Source organism: Magallana gigas, chromosome 8, assembly GCF_963853765.1.
Source record: "Magallana gigas chromosome 8, xbMagGiga1.1, whole genome shotgun sequence".
Taxonomy (NCBI): domain Eukaryota; kingdom Metazoa; phylum Mollusca; class Bivalvia; order Ostreida; family Ostreidae; genus Magallana; species Magallana gigas.
The window spans coordinates 37,172,852-37,191,999 of record NC_088860.1 but is presented as its reverse complement, the minus strand read 5'-3'; the positions used below and the strand labels follow the sequence as shown (position 1 = coordinate 37,191,999).

General features: G+C 34.2%; 2 protein-coding genes across 5 annotated transcripts; one reads left to right on the top strand and one right to left on the bottom strand.

Moving 5' to 3' along the window:
* Window positions 1-1,409: 1,409 nt before the first annotated feature.
* Window positions 1,410-3,525, top strand: LOC105319237 (uncharacterized). 4 transcript variants are annotated; one of them, XR_004602302.2, is made up of 3 exons: window positions 1,410-1,569; window positions 1,932-3,067; window positions 3,384-3,525. XR_004602302.2 is itself a non-coding variant. In XM_034473618.2 (3 exons), exon 2 carries the CDS (start codon window positions 1,943-1,945, stop codon window positions 3,008-3,010), a length of 1,068 nt encoding a protein of 355 aa, XP_034329509.2. In that variant the 5' UTR covers window positions 1,410-1,569; window positions 1,932-1,942; the 3' UTR covers window positions 3,011-3,029; window positions 3,384-3,525. The 4 variants fall into 4 exon arrangements, 3 of the variants coding, with proteins under 3 accessions (XP_034329509.2, XP_034329508.2, XP_034329510.2); XM_034473618.2 differs by having other exon boundaries at window positions 1,932-3,029; XM_034473617.2 differs by having other exon boundaries at window positions 1,932-3,033.
* Window positions 3,526-10,154: 6,629 nt separating this feature from the next.
* LOC109619055 (uncharacterized PE-PGRS family protein PE_PGRS46) lies at window positions 10,155-14,467 on the bottom strand. The gene is made up of 3 exons (XM_066069766.1): window positions 14,355-14,467; window positions 11,755-13,008; window positions 10,155-10,298 (listed from the first exon to the last, which is right to left on the bottom strand). The coding sequence occupies exons 1-2, from the start codon at window positions 14,443-14,445 to the stop codon at window positions 11,756-11,758; spliced, it is 1,344 nt and encodes a 447-aa protein (XP_065925838.1). The 5' UTR covers window positions 14,446-14,467; the 3' UTR covers window positions 10,155-10,298; window position 11,755.
* Between the last annotated feature and the right edge of the window lie 4,681 nt (window positions 14,468-19,148).

The window sequence follows — 19,148 nt, the reverse complement described above, 5'->3', positions numbered from 1 at the left end:
CAAATCATGGTCCCCGGGGGTAAGGTGGGGCCACAATTGGGGGTCAGATTTTTACATAGGAATATAAAGAATTTTTTTTATTCTAAATCTCTTACTTAGAACACAACTGTTACTTGAGTGAAGTATCTTCAGGTAGGGTAGACTCAAGTTTGGTCAAATTATGATCCCTGGGGTAGGGTAGGGGCACAATGGGGAGGGGTTAAATCTTTACAACTGAAATATTGAGAAAAAATCTTTTTCTGAAAAAATCATTTTCTTAGAAAAGGTTCAACATTAGTGAAAGCAACCTTAGATAGTGTAGATTCAAATTCGTCAAAATCATATTTTTCAGGAGTAGGGTGGAGCCACATGGGGGGGGGTCTAATTTTACAAAGGAAAACAAAACTAAAATGTTAACGTTATAATATATGGTTTTACTTATTTGTAAGCATTTTGACATATTGTTGATTCTTTAAAATTGTTTAGACTTTGTCCCCTAGACAGTTCTTGGGCTTTACAAGTTTGATGTAGGTTTATATCCCATTTGAATTCGATCTTCTTGAGAACTGTAATGCCCAATATGTGAAATGCCTATACTGTGACACAAAGGGATCAATGATAAACAGAATTGCCAGGGAAAAAATTGATTTTTTTTAAAATACAGGATCTGTTAGACTACATTGTCCATATTTGTTTTTGTATATGACTCTCTAAAGCTGATTTTATGATGTCTATTGTTGCTCAGGTGAGCAATGTGGCCCATGGGTCTCTTGTTTCACTTTACCATCGCCCTGGTACAAGCCTATTTATATACATGTACCTGCGTTAATTTTCAAATCGTTGTGTAATTGCATAAACTTAATTAGTGTAACAAGACTTTCGAGCTGAACGGAATTGTCACTCTATCCACACTTTCTTATTAGTATATTTTTTGTTAAACTACTAACAGTTACACTTGACTTCTATGTAGCTTTTTTCTTTGTTACAGTTGAGACGTTTGATGAACATTAAATTACATTCTATCACCTTGCAGTCAGGAGGAATTTTCAAAAGATTTAAAAAGATCATTAAAGTCAATTACCATCGAACTAAAACCATAGAAAATATTCTCAACATCTTAAATATACATTTTCGTTATACATGGTTATACATCAATGATAAAAAAAAAATAGCAACAATGTGCAACATACAATTCTATTGACGTTTATAATTATGACAAAATAATACGAAATAAAAAAGAAGAAAATATGCCGTAGTACCAGGAAAAGATCCATTAATAATTCGCCCACTTATCTGATTATAAAATCACAATGCAGATTAAAAGTAGAAACACATATATTATTAACTGGTACTAATTTGTCAGCGGATGTATAACGACAATTGATGGGTGTTCTTTGGTTCCGCAGACCAAGCACGAATAATTGATGTGCGCCAGTATGAAAGGTGGGCATTTTTTTTCGAGTGAAAAATCTGATTGAAAAAAGAAAAGAAAAGGGATACTCCTTCAACATTAGCTCAAAATAAAAAGACGTTTACAGCTACGAAAAATTAGCATTTGTGCTTCTGAAGTCCCGGGTGCTCGTTCACAAGGTAAGAGAAGACGACTTAAATGAACACAAAAGTGTAAGAAACAAACTCAGATAATCTTAATTTTGTTTTATATATTATGAAAACAACTTAGATTATATTGTTCCTATAGATAAAAAGATGTCTGAAACTTTTGTTTTACCAAATCTACCCTTTCGTTTGGAAGAGTAAATTCTGATTTCTTATAATTTTAGAGAACAGTTTATTTTCATAAAACTAACTTTATAATTGAGAATTATTTGTAATTTAACCTTCCTCGGAGAAACACATGACATTATCGTTACTCAACAAACTGATGTTTATAAAACGTTATAAATATCAATTAAAAACGTTATGAATAGATTTAGACTTTTCTGTAATTCTAGGGTCCATCACAATGCGAGGACTTGTCTTTGCACTTTTAGCGGCAGTCGTCGTAGCCTCAGTTCAAGGAACTAGGTACAGAGGCCCAAGATTCATCAATTTAGGAATAACGGGAATCCTCGCCCCAGTTTACGCGGGATACAACAGGGATACCCTCAGCCGCTTCGGCAGCATTTCCGGATCCTCCCTGAGCCGTACTTTTGGTTCTACTTTCCTGGCCGGTGGTGTTACCGGAGGACGAAGCATCGGGTTGAGTTCCGTGTATCCCTACACCAGGAGAAGCACTACAATTAGAACAGTAGCGCCATTCTCTGGTGGATTCCAAACCTACAATGAATTTGGCAGATTACCTTATGTGCCTGATGATGGACCTTATGATTTTGATGGACCTTTGTCTGGGTTTGGACCTGGTAGAGGTTTAGGTCGCGGAGATGGTGTCGATCCTTATCCTGGAGGACCTTTAGATGGTCCCAGTACTGACGGCTTCGGATCCCTGAACGGAGACGGACCTCTTACTGATGACAGACTATATTATGATGACGATGTACTTACCGGTAGCGGAAGTTTTGATGGTATCAGGGCTTTAAGGGGTGGACAATTTTCAGGCGGTTTCTTTTCAAGAAGATCCGGGTCAATAGGATATGACTATGAAGACAGCCTTGGACGTAGCGGTGCAGGCTCAGTCTATGAACCCTACCTTGGATTGGACGGATCATCATCTCTTTATCCTAATCCGTATGATGATTTAGACGGACGCTTCGATCTTGGCGATCGATTCTCGTCATCTGGATTCAGCAGTTCTTCTAGGACTGGGGTTTCCGGTTTTGACGGCGACTTTCCCGGTTCCGTTGGAAGCCCTGGGTTGGACTTCAACCTTCAAGGTGGAGATGGACTAAGCTTCAACACTCAGTTTAGTGCATTGGAAGGACAAGGGTCTCGAGGTCGCGGAACCGGAAGTGCCGGACTAGCAGAACCACTGAGCTCTCCAGGACGCTACCTAGAATACAATTTTAATAATGTGGGGGTTTCCGGTTTTGACGGCGACTCTGCCGGTTCCGTTGGAAGCCCTGGGTTTGACTAGCGGATAGCCATGCCCCCTAGCACGTAACCTAGTTTACAATAATTTTTAATCCCTTAGGTAACAACTTAAAGTAAAATTAAAAGTCCATCATTATAAGACTTTGCTATATTTTTTTCTTCAGTTTCAATGATATTAGGGGTTTTCTATAGGATAGAAATAAATAACGACTTGATAAGTTGATTTTTAGTTTTTTTAAGATAGGAATTAGGAAAAATATCAATTCACAAGTTAAATTTGTCAAAATTTGATGGAATAATTTACATCATTACATATTTTCTGAAATATCAAGCAAAGAAAAAACACTCAAGATTTTTCGTTGCTGTGACGGAACATTCGAAATACTCAGTGTTTTGTTTTTTTAAATATCTTTCAGGCTATTGAAATCGACCATTGAAGATTGGAGGTACCAGATGTAACAATATCGTCGCTTACAAATAAAACTTTCAATGTATGTTATATTCATGTTTTTGTCAGACGCCCGGGGACTTTTACATTAAAAATGTAGCACAAACTTATGTTTGTCTTTTTGTTTTCTATAATTTCGTTTTCTTTGCAAGTCACTAACATTTGCTAATAATGTTTGAACTGTTAGATTAGTAACAGTTATGCATTGAGCTTCGCGGAAGGACAATAGTAGATGGCAAGCGTCAAGAAAATGTGGCGGAACTCAAATTTTGATTTTTGAGAAAGATGGTTATTCATGTTGATTCTAAATTAATAGGTTTGCAATCTAATTAAAATTAGATCTTTGATCCGCTCCTAATAGATCGCTACACAAATTGCACGCTGATTGGTAGACTGAAAAGGTCACTGGATTTGACCTGTGAAAGGGTTTTCGTTAGATCTTTGTGTAGCGATCTATTTGGAGCGGGTCGAAGATCTAATTTTAATTAGATTAATAGATTTGACAACAGATATCGTTTAAGGTAACGATAAACATATATATAGTATTTCTTTTTCAAAAATACGATTTCAAAATCTGTCTGAGGTCTTTTAAATTTTAATTGTCAAAACATGGTCGAATGTTGAAGTGAAAGAATTATCATGTGTGGTCTATAAGTCAACAAATTACACATCTGTCTACATGTCTAATTTTAAAGATAAAATTATTTTAGATATAAATTATTATTTTCCAAAAAATTACCCTTATGCTTTAACTTTTAAAGCTGAATATTTTCCTTAATATGATGCTCTTTTTAAAAAAAAATCAAAATATTCTAAAAATGGCCATGCTAATAACAACTTAATTAACTAAATCAGAATCCAACTTCTCTACCTTTTATTATAGCTTTGATTTGTTCTCTTGTTATACAGAGAATGACATTTAATTCAGACTAGGAGTAGGAGCGAAGGCTACTATACTCTGTCCCAAGATATCCTAGATTTACATTTTGCTTTATTGCATGATATTTATAAATACCTCAGGGTTCAAACGATGTTCATTCAAAAGAATGAAAAATTTCCAAGATTTCTCATTCGAAACGCCCCTGTTAGCTTATCAGCTTTCAATACAATGCTAAAAAATGTGAAGTCTACGGGGATTTTGTATTGCAGTAAGCCTGGATGATAACGTTGTAAAATTGCGCTATGTATTCCGAGTGTATTCCGAATGGAGAAAAAATGTAAACATTCCCCATAATAAATCTCCGTAAGGAATCTTTTTTCGTTCCTGTGAATTTTTCCGAGTGAAAGATGATAATGTGTCAATGAAATTATCTTGGAAATTATCCCTTTCAACTAGCCTATTTCAATTGCACTTCTTTCACAGGTATGTGTATTTTTATTAAAAAATCGTCCAAATGTGCTGCATAAATATCTTGGGACAGACTAAACGAGAACAAACCTGTTTATCTGCATAACTAACAATGACATTTTCAGACACCATTTTGTAGCATAGAAGGATAAAAAAAAACTTGAAGAAATTTATCAATTTTAATAACAAAAGTTACAAAAATTTATTTTTAGATTTAGAAAAAAAAAAAAAATTTCTACAATTATTATGATTAAAATGTGTAAAATAACATGACTTTTTATGTACGTTGTTATGAATTCCTTCAATCATACATACAAATATATATCTGCAAAAATGAAGATAATTGGTTTTAAATGATACAATAGAATAATGTGTCATGATATACACATGTGCTCTCATATTGTAACAAAAGGGAATGTTCTGTAGAGTATTCCAAACTTTGCTATGCTGAATGATAAATAATAGGCCTACTATTAAACAATATTAGATCTATCATTTGCAGTAAACCCTATCATAATTTGAGGTGTTTGAAAATCTCATGATCTAGAAAATCAAGGTCACTTTCCGTATCTAGATCTGAAGCTACCTCTGTGATTCATTTACACAGTTAAATCAACTATGCAAGTTAAAATAAGTTCATTTATTTACATAAACATGTAACCTGTTCCAAAAATCTTTACCTCATCGAGCATCCGAAACATAACTCAGATAAAGCAATCAAGCTTGTGGCGTGCATCAATTTTACAAAGTGCATCATTTCTCCAAATCTGGGAAGGCTTAAACCAATGATAACTATGATTTGTCAATCAAAGTACACCTGCTCCAAAAATTTAAACAGCTGAACACCTTAACTTATTCCAGCATCCAAAAACTTCGGCTTATATTCAGCATTTTAGCCTGTAGAATGCACCAGTATCACAAGATACAACACTCATGCAAGTTTATTGAAGTTAGGACCAGTAGTAAGTAGGATATTGTCATTAAAGGCCACCTGCTCGAAATACTTTAACCAGCTCCGAACACCTTAAACTCATCCAGCATCTGAAACCTTTGTCTCAGAGTCGGCATTCAAGCCTTTCAAGTGATTAATCTAAGTATCATAAGACGCACCATCAGTACATGTTTGGTGAAGATAGGACCAGTAGTAATTTGGACATGGCAATCAAAAGGCACCTGCTCAAAGCACCTTAACCTGCTCCAAAAACCTTTACCCTCTCCAGCATCTGAAATTCATGGCCAAGATTAAGCATTTAAGTCTTTTAGGTACACTAGTTACGCGAAAACCTTAAAACCGCGTAAAAGACTCCCGCGCGTATTGTAAATAGTTAAAACGTTATATAGGTGTAAATCATACATCCGTGTATTTTACAGCCACGCGTATTATTTGACCATTGAACACGCGTACTTAACCACCAGCGTAAATAGCCACTTTAACAGTATGTCTTATATTCTTCAACATATTTTGGCAACAAAAACTTACCATATGGGTGTCTCTCTCTCTCTCTCTCTCTCTCTCTCTCTCTCTCTCTCTCTCTCTCTCTCTCTCTCTCTCTTCAAATTTTTCTCATATTTACCTTTACCCATTTTCATCAAGATCTTAATTTCATAAAGAAGCTTCTCTCACTTCTGCATTCCAGAACATCTCCTCATTTTCATTCTCTTGTCTAACTTTTCGTTTGTCTAACTCAACTGCATCGCTAGCAGGCTTCCAGCCTTCCATAATACATTACATGTAGACACAATCATACCCTCCTCTTCTACCTTCTGAATCCAACCAAGTGATGACATCATAAAATTCTAGGCAAGACAACTGACCTACCAGGATAAAGTACTTCTTAGGTGTGTGATATCAAGCTGAGATAAACCTTGCAACAAGAAACGATTCATTATTTTTTTCCTCTTAAAATCAACAAAAAATTATTTTAATACACAACATACATTGTAACCAGCATTTTCTTGCAAAACCCACCACTTCCACCATATATAAGGCATTCATTTGGATGGGATTTTGTGTGGCTTTGATGAAAAAATATTACCTTGTAAAAACTGAGCATATTCATTATAAAAATAAAGTAAGAAAATAACAAAACCGGTGATACATACTAACACGTTGTTACTTTGGGTGTTTTCCCGTGTTATTATTATTTTCGTTATAAAAGGGGAAATAACTCGCTTTGAGGGATATTATCCTTGTTGGATCAATTAACAGCTCTACTCGTGGGAGCTTTCCAAATATGGCTCGTCCTCTACGGTGGCTGGAAATCCAAAGAAAGGAGATATAAGTATAATAATTGTTATCAGATGTTTTATTTAGGATGGCGTCGATGGAAGTGTAAAATATCTTTATAAACACACAGTCACCAGTTACAAAATAGTATTCAATGTAATAAATTTACGTATAATGATATTTAATAAAATCTGGTGACTGTACAGAGGGTAAAACAATAATTATCAAAAATCCCTCTGCATATTAATTAAAATTACATGATCATAGTGAACTATAATAAGTGAAAATCATCTTAAATTCATAAAACGGCAACCCGTCTAATTGTTACTTTTTATCACACAAACTATGAACTAACTCAACTAAACTAAAAAGTTATATAATAGCTGACAGTCTCACAGTGCCTATTCAATAACTCAATAGAGACAATTCGAACTACAAACATCTCGCTATCTAACCACTTTCCTTTAATATTTACTCGTTTAGCTCGAAGAGGTTAATAAATCTTACTCTGAAATAAGGGATTTAACAATTTTTTGACGCAATCAATAAAGTGTTTAACTTACAATTTTAATGCGAACATCCTAACACTTATGATCCCGTTAGACATGTATTATAAACAAACAACCTTTTTACCTCTTTTCATAAAAGAGCGCGGGAATAAATAAAAGCGCCAAATTCAAAATCTACTTTTCTTATGATATGCATAAAAATAAATGTGATATAAAAATATGACTGGAGACTGTAGCTAAATATGATATACAACAAAAATATTAAAACATACAATCTATAATCTATAAAGTACTGTACACTAAATGAGGTCATGTTGCACGTTACCTAATAGATGATGACTTTAATTTAACTTTTAAAGACTTTACTAAAAGCTCAAATTTAGAAGATAATAAAAACAGGATTATGTACAAAATAAAAAATACACTATCCTTTATCAAGGTGACTTTATATCTAATTGCAAATAAATGAAAACTTAAATTTACAGACCTGGAAATCCAAAGAAAGGAGATATAAGTATAATAATTGTTATCAGATGTTTTATTTAGGATGGCGTCGATGGAAGTGACCAAGCTTGGGCGCATTTCCACCGACAAACCTGCGTCTTTGGATTCCAGGATTTTAGCCAATCAGAATTTAGGATTGGTTGATTTACCGAAACAAAGTTGTAAAAAATTTCCTAATAAAGAAGATTATTTAAAATGAGCAATCACATGACCTTAAAAAGATAGTCACGATAATTGAGATAATAGGTACACCTGTGCTTGACCTCAGGCCTTGCGGCCTTCTTAACAAAAAAAAGACAAACTAACAAAAGGAACTAAATATTATTACATAATCACTTGGGCATCGATGTGATTAAACATTGGTCAGTAACAGCTCAAAGTAAATCAATTACATATATACAATGGAGTTCCATTAGCGTGTCAGGCCAATGTTTTTATAAGCGGAAGCACCTTTGCGGTTTTTTTGAAAAGACTAATTTACCCAGGTAACACCAAAAAAGGACATTTGTATGTCGTATTTATATTGCATAATAAAGAGACATCTGTAAAAAAAATCAACTCTGAAAATGTTATCAAAAACCAAAATTATAGTCCCAAATTATCGCGAGAACATAAAATCGCGAATGCCGAAATTTTATCATACTTTCATGTAGTTTACATATGTTTGAAAATTAAAAGCGATATTTTAAGATTCGCGTGACGTGCTTCTCGCGATTTTGCGCGGATATTTATTCCTCGCGTTTAATTAGGAATTTACAGTATATTCGCCCACGTGCTGTTTCTCTACAACCACCTTCCTCGTTTTCCCAGGTCTCATCACACTGCCTTAAGGTTCTCCGTTTAGGATGTATCCGGACCGTAGTCCCCGGACTCGATGATATTCCCCTTCCGGTCAATGAAATCATCGATGGCGACTAATCCCCTTCAAGCACTACCTATTCCTGACCAGTGATTCCGTATGCCCACGTGGCCTTCCGTAATAAGTCTTCGCCTCACGAATCTTCACCAAACACACCTTTGTACTGAACATATCATTAACATAACTACCAAAAATACAAATGTACATGTAGTGACAAAAAACCTCAAAAACACATTTTCTACATACATGCATGTATTTATGAACTGACAAAAAATACTCACCGAAAAGAATAGATTACGTGCTCGCCTGATAGAATCCTAAATTCTTATTCAATGGTTATCCGCATATGTGTCGGAACCAGAGGGGCTGGGGGAGGGGGGCTTAGCTTTCCCCTACATTTCTTGCAAAGTAACACATAACCATAACCTAATCCTTTTTTTTTTGGTCAAGTCTAGCCCCCCACTTTCAATTTGCTTCCGACGCCACTGTTCCGTTATAGTGTATCAGTGTACCAGTTCTATATTTATCTAACTAAAAATATTAGACATGATGTCTATAAGCTTGGTTTAGGTCAGAAAACTGGATCAACTTCTTTACAGTCGATAATTTTGATTTTTAAAAATAATACTATACATATATAGTCTACTATAGATATATATATATCTAACTAAAAATATTCAACATGATATGATGTCTATAGAAGGTTTAGGTGAGAAAACTACATTGACCGTAAACAGCTATAAAAGATGGATAATTTATAGGTCGATCCTGATTTGCTAGTTCAACCTTCAATCATGTTTTGTCATATGGTACTGAAAATTGATTAGTCCTTGGACTAATCTTGATATGACATCAGTTCAGTCGTAAAAATGACCCCCTGGACGATTAACAAATCACCAATCAGATCTTCCTACAATTTTTAAGATCTGAATTGTTAAGCTATAAAATATAAAAATTCACATATTTCACAAGTTAACGGTCATTTTCCTATATTTTTATATGGAGCTCTTCTTCAAAAGAAGATCAATACAGTCTAATAATTGTCACGACCATCGAATGGTTATTATTATCCTAAACGATATTGGGTGTTTTGAAATCACCATGGTAAACAGCATCTTTCTGCGTAATATTCAGATTTGTTGCCATATTTTCTCGACGCTTTTTGTCTGTGGTTGTTATAACTGTCCTTTGCAAAGCTGAGGATTTTCTTCTGTCACTAGTTCAATAATTCCAACATTATTAGGACATGTTTAAGACAGTAAGAAAAAAGTTCGAAAAGCGAAAAACAAACATAAGATTGTGCTACATTTTTTAATGTGAAAGTCCCCGGGCGTCTGACAAAAAGATGAATATGATATACATGTACAATAAATGTTTTAGAGAGACCAGATTTTTACATCAAGTGCTTCCTTTTTCCAGAAGTCGGGCTCGAAAGCCTGAAAGATAAAATAAAAACAAGTTTCTTTAATTCTTTTATTAATGTGGATAAACGTACATTATGATCAAAATAGGATTTACAAAACCTTCACTGGTTTGAATTTCTAAATTTTACAACATTTCATCAAAATTGAGTTGTAAAAATTTTGAAGTCTGAGGTAAAAATAAAAAAAAGTTCCAACACATGGGGTTCGAACACATGACTTACAAAGTCGTTGTTAACGCTTAATAACCAATTGCGATAAACTATTAGGTCACATTTTGGGAATTAAAATTTCATTTTATTGTGTATTTCGATAGGAAGTGCGTCACAACATGGAGGCCAAGGTGTCCCTTAATAATCTAAATATATCATCAAAACAATGAAAAATTCCAGTGTATTTCTGTGTTTGATTTTTCTTTCGTAATTATAAGTATATATGGTATAATTATGTTTTAATTCACCAAATTAATTTGTTTCCACTTTTGCTGTGGAAGGAGAAATGATTAATATAGAAAAAGGGAAATATTTAATTAGGTTTCTTTTAGGAGGCCGATTTGGTTTTTATAGCAAAACTCTTTTTTTTTAAACCATTTATCATTTCTTTTCAAGGGTCGTATCAAATTAAAGGTACATTTACTATAGGAATATAAAGGAAACTGTCATTTTCCACACTTAGAAGCAGATTTAAAAAACCCTACTACGATTTGTTTTCTCAAATTGTTATATATTATTAGTAATATCATTTTTTAACTTTTATGTAAAAACACTAAATTCTTCCGTCCGGCTTTTATTAAGGGCCATCTCAAAATATTAAAATGCACTAAATTTTGCTATATATTTGGAGCATTACGGGTGAAGATTGATATAATGGATTCATTCAAAAGATAAGAAAAATTAAGTAAATAGCATTATTCTGTGAATAAATTTTCAACTGCTATGATTTTGACTTTTTCTTTTATGTTAATTCTTATAACGCGTACACATACAAAGCTTCATTTTATCATAACATCATAAAACCACAATGTCAATGCTCCCCTATACCGTACAACGGAAAATCGTTTAAAAATAAAATTTTCCTTAAAAAACTAAATATATTTATCTGTATTTTGTTTATTGTGTTCAATTTTATGAATGATTTAGAAAAAAATTCATAAGAAGTATAAAATTTTAATACACTGTATTATAATAGAAAGCGCAAAAACAGTGAAACAAGAAAACTAAAGTCGGCCTCCTTAAAACAAAATTTCATTGTCATTATTTTTTTCTTCATTTTTTAGTTATTCATTTGTATGATGAATCTTTTTTGCGATCACTGATTTTGAGAGAATTCAGTTAATTTAAAATTATTTTTAATTAGGAATTCTAGCCGTTATCTATGTTTTTATCATACAAAAAAGCAAATAGCACTGAAATGAGAAATAGGGGGAAAAAAGCACAATCATAAAAAGATAGATGTTTCTTTAAATAGTTACCTTATGCATTATTATTGAATTCTAGGTAGCGTCCACCTGGAGAGCCCAGTGATTCTGCTAGTCCGGCACTTCCGGTTCCGCGGCCTATAGACCCTTGTCCTTCCAATGCACTAAACTGAGTGTTGAAACCTAGTCCATCTCCACCTTGAAGGTTGAAGTCCAACCCAGGGCCTCCACCGGAACCGAGAAAGTCGCCTTCAAAACCGGATACCCCAGTCCTAGAAGTGCCACCGGAAACGGAAAAGTCGCCGCCAAAACCGGAAACCCCAGGACGATAGTTGTATAAATAGTCATAATCACCAGATGACGAGAATCGATCGCCAAGATCGAAGCGTCCGTCTAAACCAGTGTATGGATTAGGATATCCTGAACCGTCCAATCCACGGTAAGATTCATAAGCTGAGCCTGCACCGCTACGTCCAAGGCTGGCTTCATAGTCATATCCTAATGGCCCGTAGTAACCACCTGAAATCCTCTCACCACCTAAAGGCCCGAGATCACCAAGTCTTCCGGTAAGTAAACCGTCTCCTGATAAGTCACCGCTCAGAGGTCCGTCACCGCCAAGAGGTCCGTCACCACCAAAAGGCCCGTCACCACCAAAAGGTCCGTCACCGCCAAGAGGTTCTAAACCATTACGAGGTCCCAAATAATCATAAGGCCCGGGGCCAACTTCAGGTCCTGCGCCATCATAAGGCCCTATGCCATCATACGGCCCTATGCCATCATAAGGCCCAAGGCCAACTTCAGGTCCAAAGTCGTTATTTGGTCCAAAACCATCTAGAGGTCCTACACCAATATCCCCAGATAATGGCCCACCACTTCCTAAAGGTCCTAGGTCACTCCCACGAGGTCCAAACCCAGACAAAGGTCCATCAAGATCATAGGGTCCATCACTAGGTACAGAAGGAAGACCACCAAATTCATTGTAGGATTGGAATCCACCAGAGAATGGCGCTACTGTTCTAATTGTAGTGCTTCTCCTGGTGTAGGGATACACCGAGCTCAACCCGATGCTTTGTCCTCCGGTAACACCACCGGCCAGGAAGGTAGAACCAAAAGTACGGCTCAGGGAGGATCCGGAAATGCTGCCGAAGCGGCTGAGGGTTCCCCTGTTGTATCCCGCGTAAACTGGGGGAAGGATTCCCGTGATTCCTAGATTGATGAATCTTGGGCCTCTGTAGCGATGGCCTTGAACTGAAGCCACGAAGGCCGCCGCTAAAAGTGCAAAAACGAGTCCCCGCATAGTGCTAGACTCTGGAAACAAAAATAGAATATGTTTTTGTTATGTAATACGGATCTATAATAAAATGATAAGATTATCTATAACAGTGTTGAAAAATTTTGTGAAAAAATGTTTCCTGAAAAAGTATGCAGAGGGTTACAAAAGTGAGGTGGCTACTAAAGCTTTTTTTCTGATGAAATGTTTTACCGGATTTCCCACCTCGACTTTAATTGGAATACTAGTATACTGACTGAGTGTAGCACCAACACGATCATATATATACGAAAGACATTTCGAGTTTGAATAACTTAACACATGAGATTATGTTGTTCTGTGTTGGACGGAATGGTAAACATGCATTCGCAGATCTAAAAAAAATATTCCGTGGGGGTGGGGGTTGGCATGGGAACATTTTGTTTGCCTAGGGAGGGGGCAATTTGCAAAAGGTTTTTTTTTATTGGAATTTGATAAATGACCCCCTCTTGATCCGCGCATGAGCCTCAGTGATTAATTACAGTATTCTCTCCGTTTTACGCCGTGATTTTATTGGAATGATGATCAAGCGTAGCACTCACCTATTTGTAAGTACGAGTTACACGTAAAAAAATATTTACCTACAACCTGTTAATAAAAAGTAGGGAAAGTCCAAGTTGTTCTGAAGTTTATCATTATGAAACTACACAACAAGTTTCAAATCAGTTTACCAAACCATTTTCAAAATTGGGTTCGAAAAAAGTTGGGACAGAATGAAGGTCAGACAGACGGAGGGTGAGGCGGCGAGTTAGACTCAATTAGGTCTCCTCCGGTTTAATGGTACAGGGCGACTTAAAACCAGAGACAAAAAATTGAAACTGATACTGTAAATTTCATGTCTTACGCTAGTGTTTGATTCAGCAAATCTGCAGTTGGTATATTTTTATTAAGTTTGATTACAACTTTCAGAAAAACAAGCATTCTGAGAGTATTGCATAAGCAATACACGTCACCCACCGGTTTGAACAATGCACTGATATGCAGACTATTGAACCCGAACATTAAAAAATTGGAATATAAAAAAATTAATTTTCTCGAAAATATGTCAACCAGACGCTACAAAAGTGTAAACTTCTCTGTAGTTTGACATTCTGAAGCTGTTCGACAAATTTCATATTATTAAAGAAAAAAAGCGTGGAAAACGGAAGTGGGACAGACAGACGGACGGACTGACGGACGCAGAGGAAAGCTATAGTCCCCTCCGGTGAAAACCGGTAGGGGACTAATAAAAACTAATATTTGAAATTATCAACGGGAGGTCTCGCGACTCTACCCAAATACCTCTTCATGTTGAATTTGGAATCTACGATATATGAAACATAAGTAAAATATGGAATTTACGTACCGTAAAATGCCACAATCTTCTGGAAAAGGAACACTGCTCTAACTTTATTTAGAATTATTGGTAACTTATACACAATGAACTTGAATACCATTGGATAATTCTGGCCAATGAAATTACGGATAGTCAATTAACCTGCGCAGTGAAACTTTAAATACTATATAAATTGTATCCACATAAACAGATTTGAGACCTATCATAAGTGTTAAAACGACTTCACAAAAGCCTGTAAAACATCATGTATATTTGTAAATAAGAATATTAAATGAATCATATTATCATGATAATAATTCATACAAAAATCAAATCAAAAAGGACAAAGTGAAACAGACATAAACAATTTTAAAAATGACCGCGATCACATTATCTAATTCCGCATTTTTGAATAGCAAGTTGACTTTCTGCTTAGAGATGAATTCAAAACCAAAATGTGTTATACAAAGGCCGATTCAAGTTTGCCATTGAGAAAGATATTGAAACATGTATCACGTTTTGTAATGCTACTCAACAATGAACGAATGACCATTTATTAATGATTAAAGACATGGTTAACAGACTATGCAGTGACATTTTTGTATTACAGCAGTCCTTTAGTACTACATACCAACTACTCTCTATGATCTTCACTTTTTATCAGATATAATATCAACAAACCAATCATTACAAAATCAAAATTATAAAGAAATTGTGTTTGAAATTTTTTTAAATATTTTTACACCTAACGGTTCTTTTGTAACCGGTTACCATCGTTCCAAACGAACAACCGGCAAAGCGGTTAGCAATTGCCATCCCTAATATAAACTCTTCTTTTCTTACCTTGTGAACAATCTGCCCGGGCCTCACAAAAACAAATAAAACAAATGCTAATTTTTCGTAAGTGCAAATAGTTCTTTTCTGTGTTTTTGGGTTTTTTTTTACTTTTTCCGGAAAATGAATGACCCTCCTTTCTGCGTTCTTTTTTTCTCAGTCAGATTTTTTGTTACCTCGACAAAAGAAATGCCGAACGTTTAGTCCGATTTGCATCATTAGTTTCAAACACTTTCAAATACATATTACATTAAATGGTTGGATAATTAAATAATTAAAAACTTCACATCAGGTTTTAAGTTATCATTTCTCTATCTAAAATGCATATAATTTATCTTGTTCAAGGGCACGTTTATCTACGTGTATATTTGTAGATGCATTGTATATATATTTCAATCGCATTTAGTCATAAATTGCAAGTTCTCGTTGAGGGAGCGTACTTGTCCGTTCGAAAGCGCGCCAGGCGTGCACATCGTTTGGTAAAAAACAATTGAACGAAATATAAAAAAGGTAGAAATTAACTGTTTCAAACAAAGTTTGTTTTCATTCAAAATGCGAGGAACGGAGACCATTTTGTGAATTCATGTCAGTTAAACTTAAGTACACATGGGACGTTTCTCAATTTTAGATACATTTCCATAAATAATTAGTTCTTGTTTATTTGTAACTTAACCTGTTGATATCAACAAATTAAAAGGAAATTACCAGGCTACTTTTGGAGTTAAAATATTTTGGATTTTATTTATAAATAAAGTCTTTGCTTATATTTTCCATGATATGATATAAAAGATAAAAGATTCTTAAATAAAATGTTATCAACACATCGTGGAGATAACAAATTTGAAAAATAATGGAGGGTACAATTTCCGAATTGATAAAACTGTGACAATCTACTAGTGCTGAGTTGATGAGATAATTCGAAAGATAAGGACGTGAATTTATTTGCAATTTATGACCAGTAGTGATGTAACAAACAAGTTATCTAAACAATGGACAGTTTTCTTATTCAATTTTTTTTTATCATTTTATATACTCGCTTTTCCCTACTGTAATTGTTTTAAAAAAATATCGATTAATTTATATCACAGACGTTGATGAAAACATTGAAATATCATAGTTATAATTGATACTTTTCTACGAATGAAGAAAAGGTATGAATATTCTTTAGGAGCAAAGATTAAACGACTACAGAGTGACGCGGACTTAGATGAAAACATGCACTTTTGCATAAGGCGAAGACAATTTTAGTCGATCTTATAACAATGAATATAATGTTCAATGGTGGTCACACGCCTGTCAAATTTAATGACCGATTAATATCATCCGTACCTATCTAACCCGCTTATAATTTAAATTTGGGCATATGAGGAGTTGTTTGCACGAACCAATGCATACCAATAAACAAGCAATGTAATTTGTCTCAAACGGTGCATTGTAGGAAAACATTGCGAAAAACAAAGGAAAATGTGACAAATTGAAAGTTTAATGGATTCTGACTGATCATCCAGCTTTGTCTTTCATTATCTACGTACAATGGTTTTTTTGTGTGTGCAGTGCCAGGTATATGGACCAGTAATGGATGATCGCAATGATCTACGCGGCAGATTTTTACTTGTATATTACAAGGAAGTCGCCATCGCATTTCACGAGGATGTGCGCTTTATGCAAACAACGAAAAGACGTTTCTTGTCATCCATTGATTTTAAAGATTACCAATAAAGACTGTTCAATTAACAGTCGCCATTTTTCGTTCCATCTATGAACTGTTCCGTTGAATTTTCTCCTTAAAATCAACTAAACAGTCATTGACGAAATAATGTCATTTATTAATGACGAATCAGAACTTACTACAAATGAAACACATTACAGAGAGATATTTCAGTCTTTTTGTATTTTTAATGACTTTTTTAATACATAAACGATAGCAGAAAAGATTTATATAAAAAAGAATAATAAATATTGATAAGTACGTTTGGATTGAATAAATATACATGTTCACATGTACCCTGACTTATAAATTTGTAGTTAGTTGGAGACTTTAAATTATATAAATGCAGAAAACACATTGTTAAAAAATTATTATTTATTTTCTTTTTTTTTTTTTGGGGGGGGGGGGTCGAATTGTAATTCAAAAAGATCAAAACCAAGCGTATATATAATCATCGAATATAGTGTCTCTCGTTCATTTATAATTAATGCCTGGACAAAACGGAAGTCCAGCAAGGCCTGTCTAGTTGTACATATTTACAAGTGGGTGGCATCGTAAAAAGTGACGACGTCAGAACTATTTAATATATACAAGATAATATATGCAATTCAACGTGGTGAAGTTTCATACAAGCATTGACCATCAAGAAAACAGCATAAATAAAATGGCTGTTTCCTGATGCGTGAATAGATTGATTGTTGCTTATCTTTCAGTCAGGGACCATTAAATTCTTTGAGCTTTCAGAAATAAACAGCATTTTAGAATGGAATGGGCGTGGCTTTTTATGAAATTATTCAAAACGTATCGGGTAATGAAAGCTGTATACGGTGTGCGAGGGAAAAAGTCGAGTGATTGAGAGGACAGATGGATAGCCATGCAAAATTAATAAATAATTAATAATTAAGAAAGAATTTCAATTTTAAAAGGAATTTAAGAGTAGAGTGATAAAATTTCAGAACTCTTATAGATCATTTAGGAAGAAATTGATTTCGAAAAATTTTGACTTGATTTTTTCCCAATAATTTTATTTAATTACTTTGTATCTAATATTCATATTTGTATCGTATGTTCACATCTAATCAAGGTTTACGAATGCGGTATGTCATTCAAATGAAAGATATGAAGATCATTTTAGACGATAAACCGATGCAAAATCGATGTGTGATGCAAATATTTAGCATGCACATGTATATGTTACATTAAAGTTTTAAAATTCAGAGAATTTAAAACTATCTATAAAAATTGTTATAGATAGTTTTAAATTCTCTGAATTTGAAAACTTTAAGGTAACTTATATACATGTACCGAACGTTAACTTTGTCTCAGATATGAATTTTGCGTGACATTTTTAGTCGAAGTTCACGTGGAAAAAGTACTCAAACGAATTCCTCAAAAACGTGAAATTCATGTCCGTAAACATTTAATTGTGCAACGTATGAATGAAATTAGGAATGTTGTGTCACTCAACTAATTTACACTGTGATCTGCTTGCTAGTCTTTTGTTTTCATTGCGTTTTTATTTTTCGGTCGAGAAAAAAGCAATGCAGTGTTGTTGTTTTTTTAAATGCTAGAATGGACTGCATGTATTCTTTCTTTTGCAACAAATACCGTGTTAAATATCTCCGATTTCCATTCATTTTCTTTTTACTGCTCTCTGTAAACGCGTGCTTGAATATATCATATACAAATATGCAGGAAAACTTCTCATGCAAGAAAATTAAATGCAAGAATATTTTGGTTTTAGTTTCCAGATTATGGATTTATAGATGAGTAGAATTACGATCGGTGCTAAATGAAAGTAAATTTATATCTAAAGTTTCGTTGGCCATGAAAGAGCTTAATGGCATTTTTAATTGATGATTATTTACTTAATGACACTGTGCAAAATATAAACGATTACTTTTAATCGGAACAAAGCCTCCACAATATGATAAATAAAGGATGGGTGCATGTAAGGAAAAGTCGGTCAAAAGAGTAAAATAGATATGGTTACGTATTCCTACAGAAAATTAGCAATGGTTGAGAAGTTTCTTGATTATGATGGAATACGCTCAAGTGTATATATATATATCTGTATATTTTAATTAATTACAAAACCTTTTGATTATGTAAATAATATGCAAAATGACGTTTTGTGATTTTTATCAAATTCATTTTTGTCTAAAAATCTATTAAAACTTAAGGTTAAACACACAATTATATGCGTCATAACATTTCTTGGTAATTTTTTTATTCCTTTTAATTGTTTACGTGTGTTCAAGCATCCTCGTGACTTTGTTTTT

What these genes read in the sequence shown, in the direction of transcription:
- LOC105319237 (XM_034473618.2), top strand. Translation starts at nt 1,943, where the DNA reads ATGCGAGGACTTGTCTTTGCACTTTTAGCGGCAGTCGTCGTAGCCTCA.
- LOC109619055 (XM_066069766.1), bottom strand. Translation starts at nt 14,445, where the DNA reads ATGGTATTCAAGTTCATTGTGTATAAGTTACCAATAATTCTAAATAAA. An exon ending in GAAGATTGTGGCATTTTACG is followed by an intron (nt 13,009 to 14,354) that starts GTACGTAAATTC and finishes TTTTGTTTCCAG; the next exon opens with AGTCTAGCACTATGCGGGGA.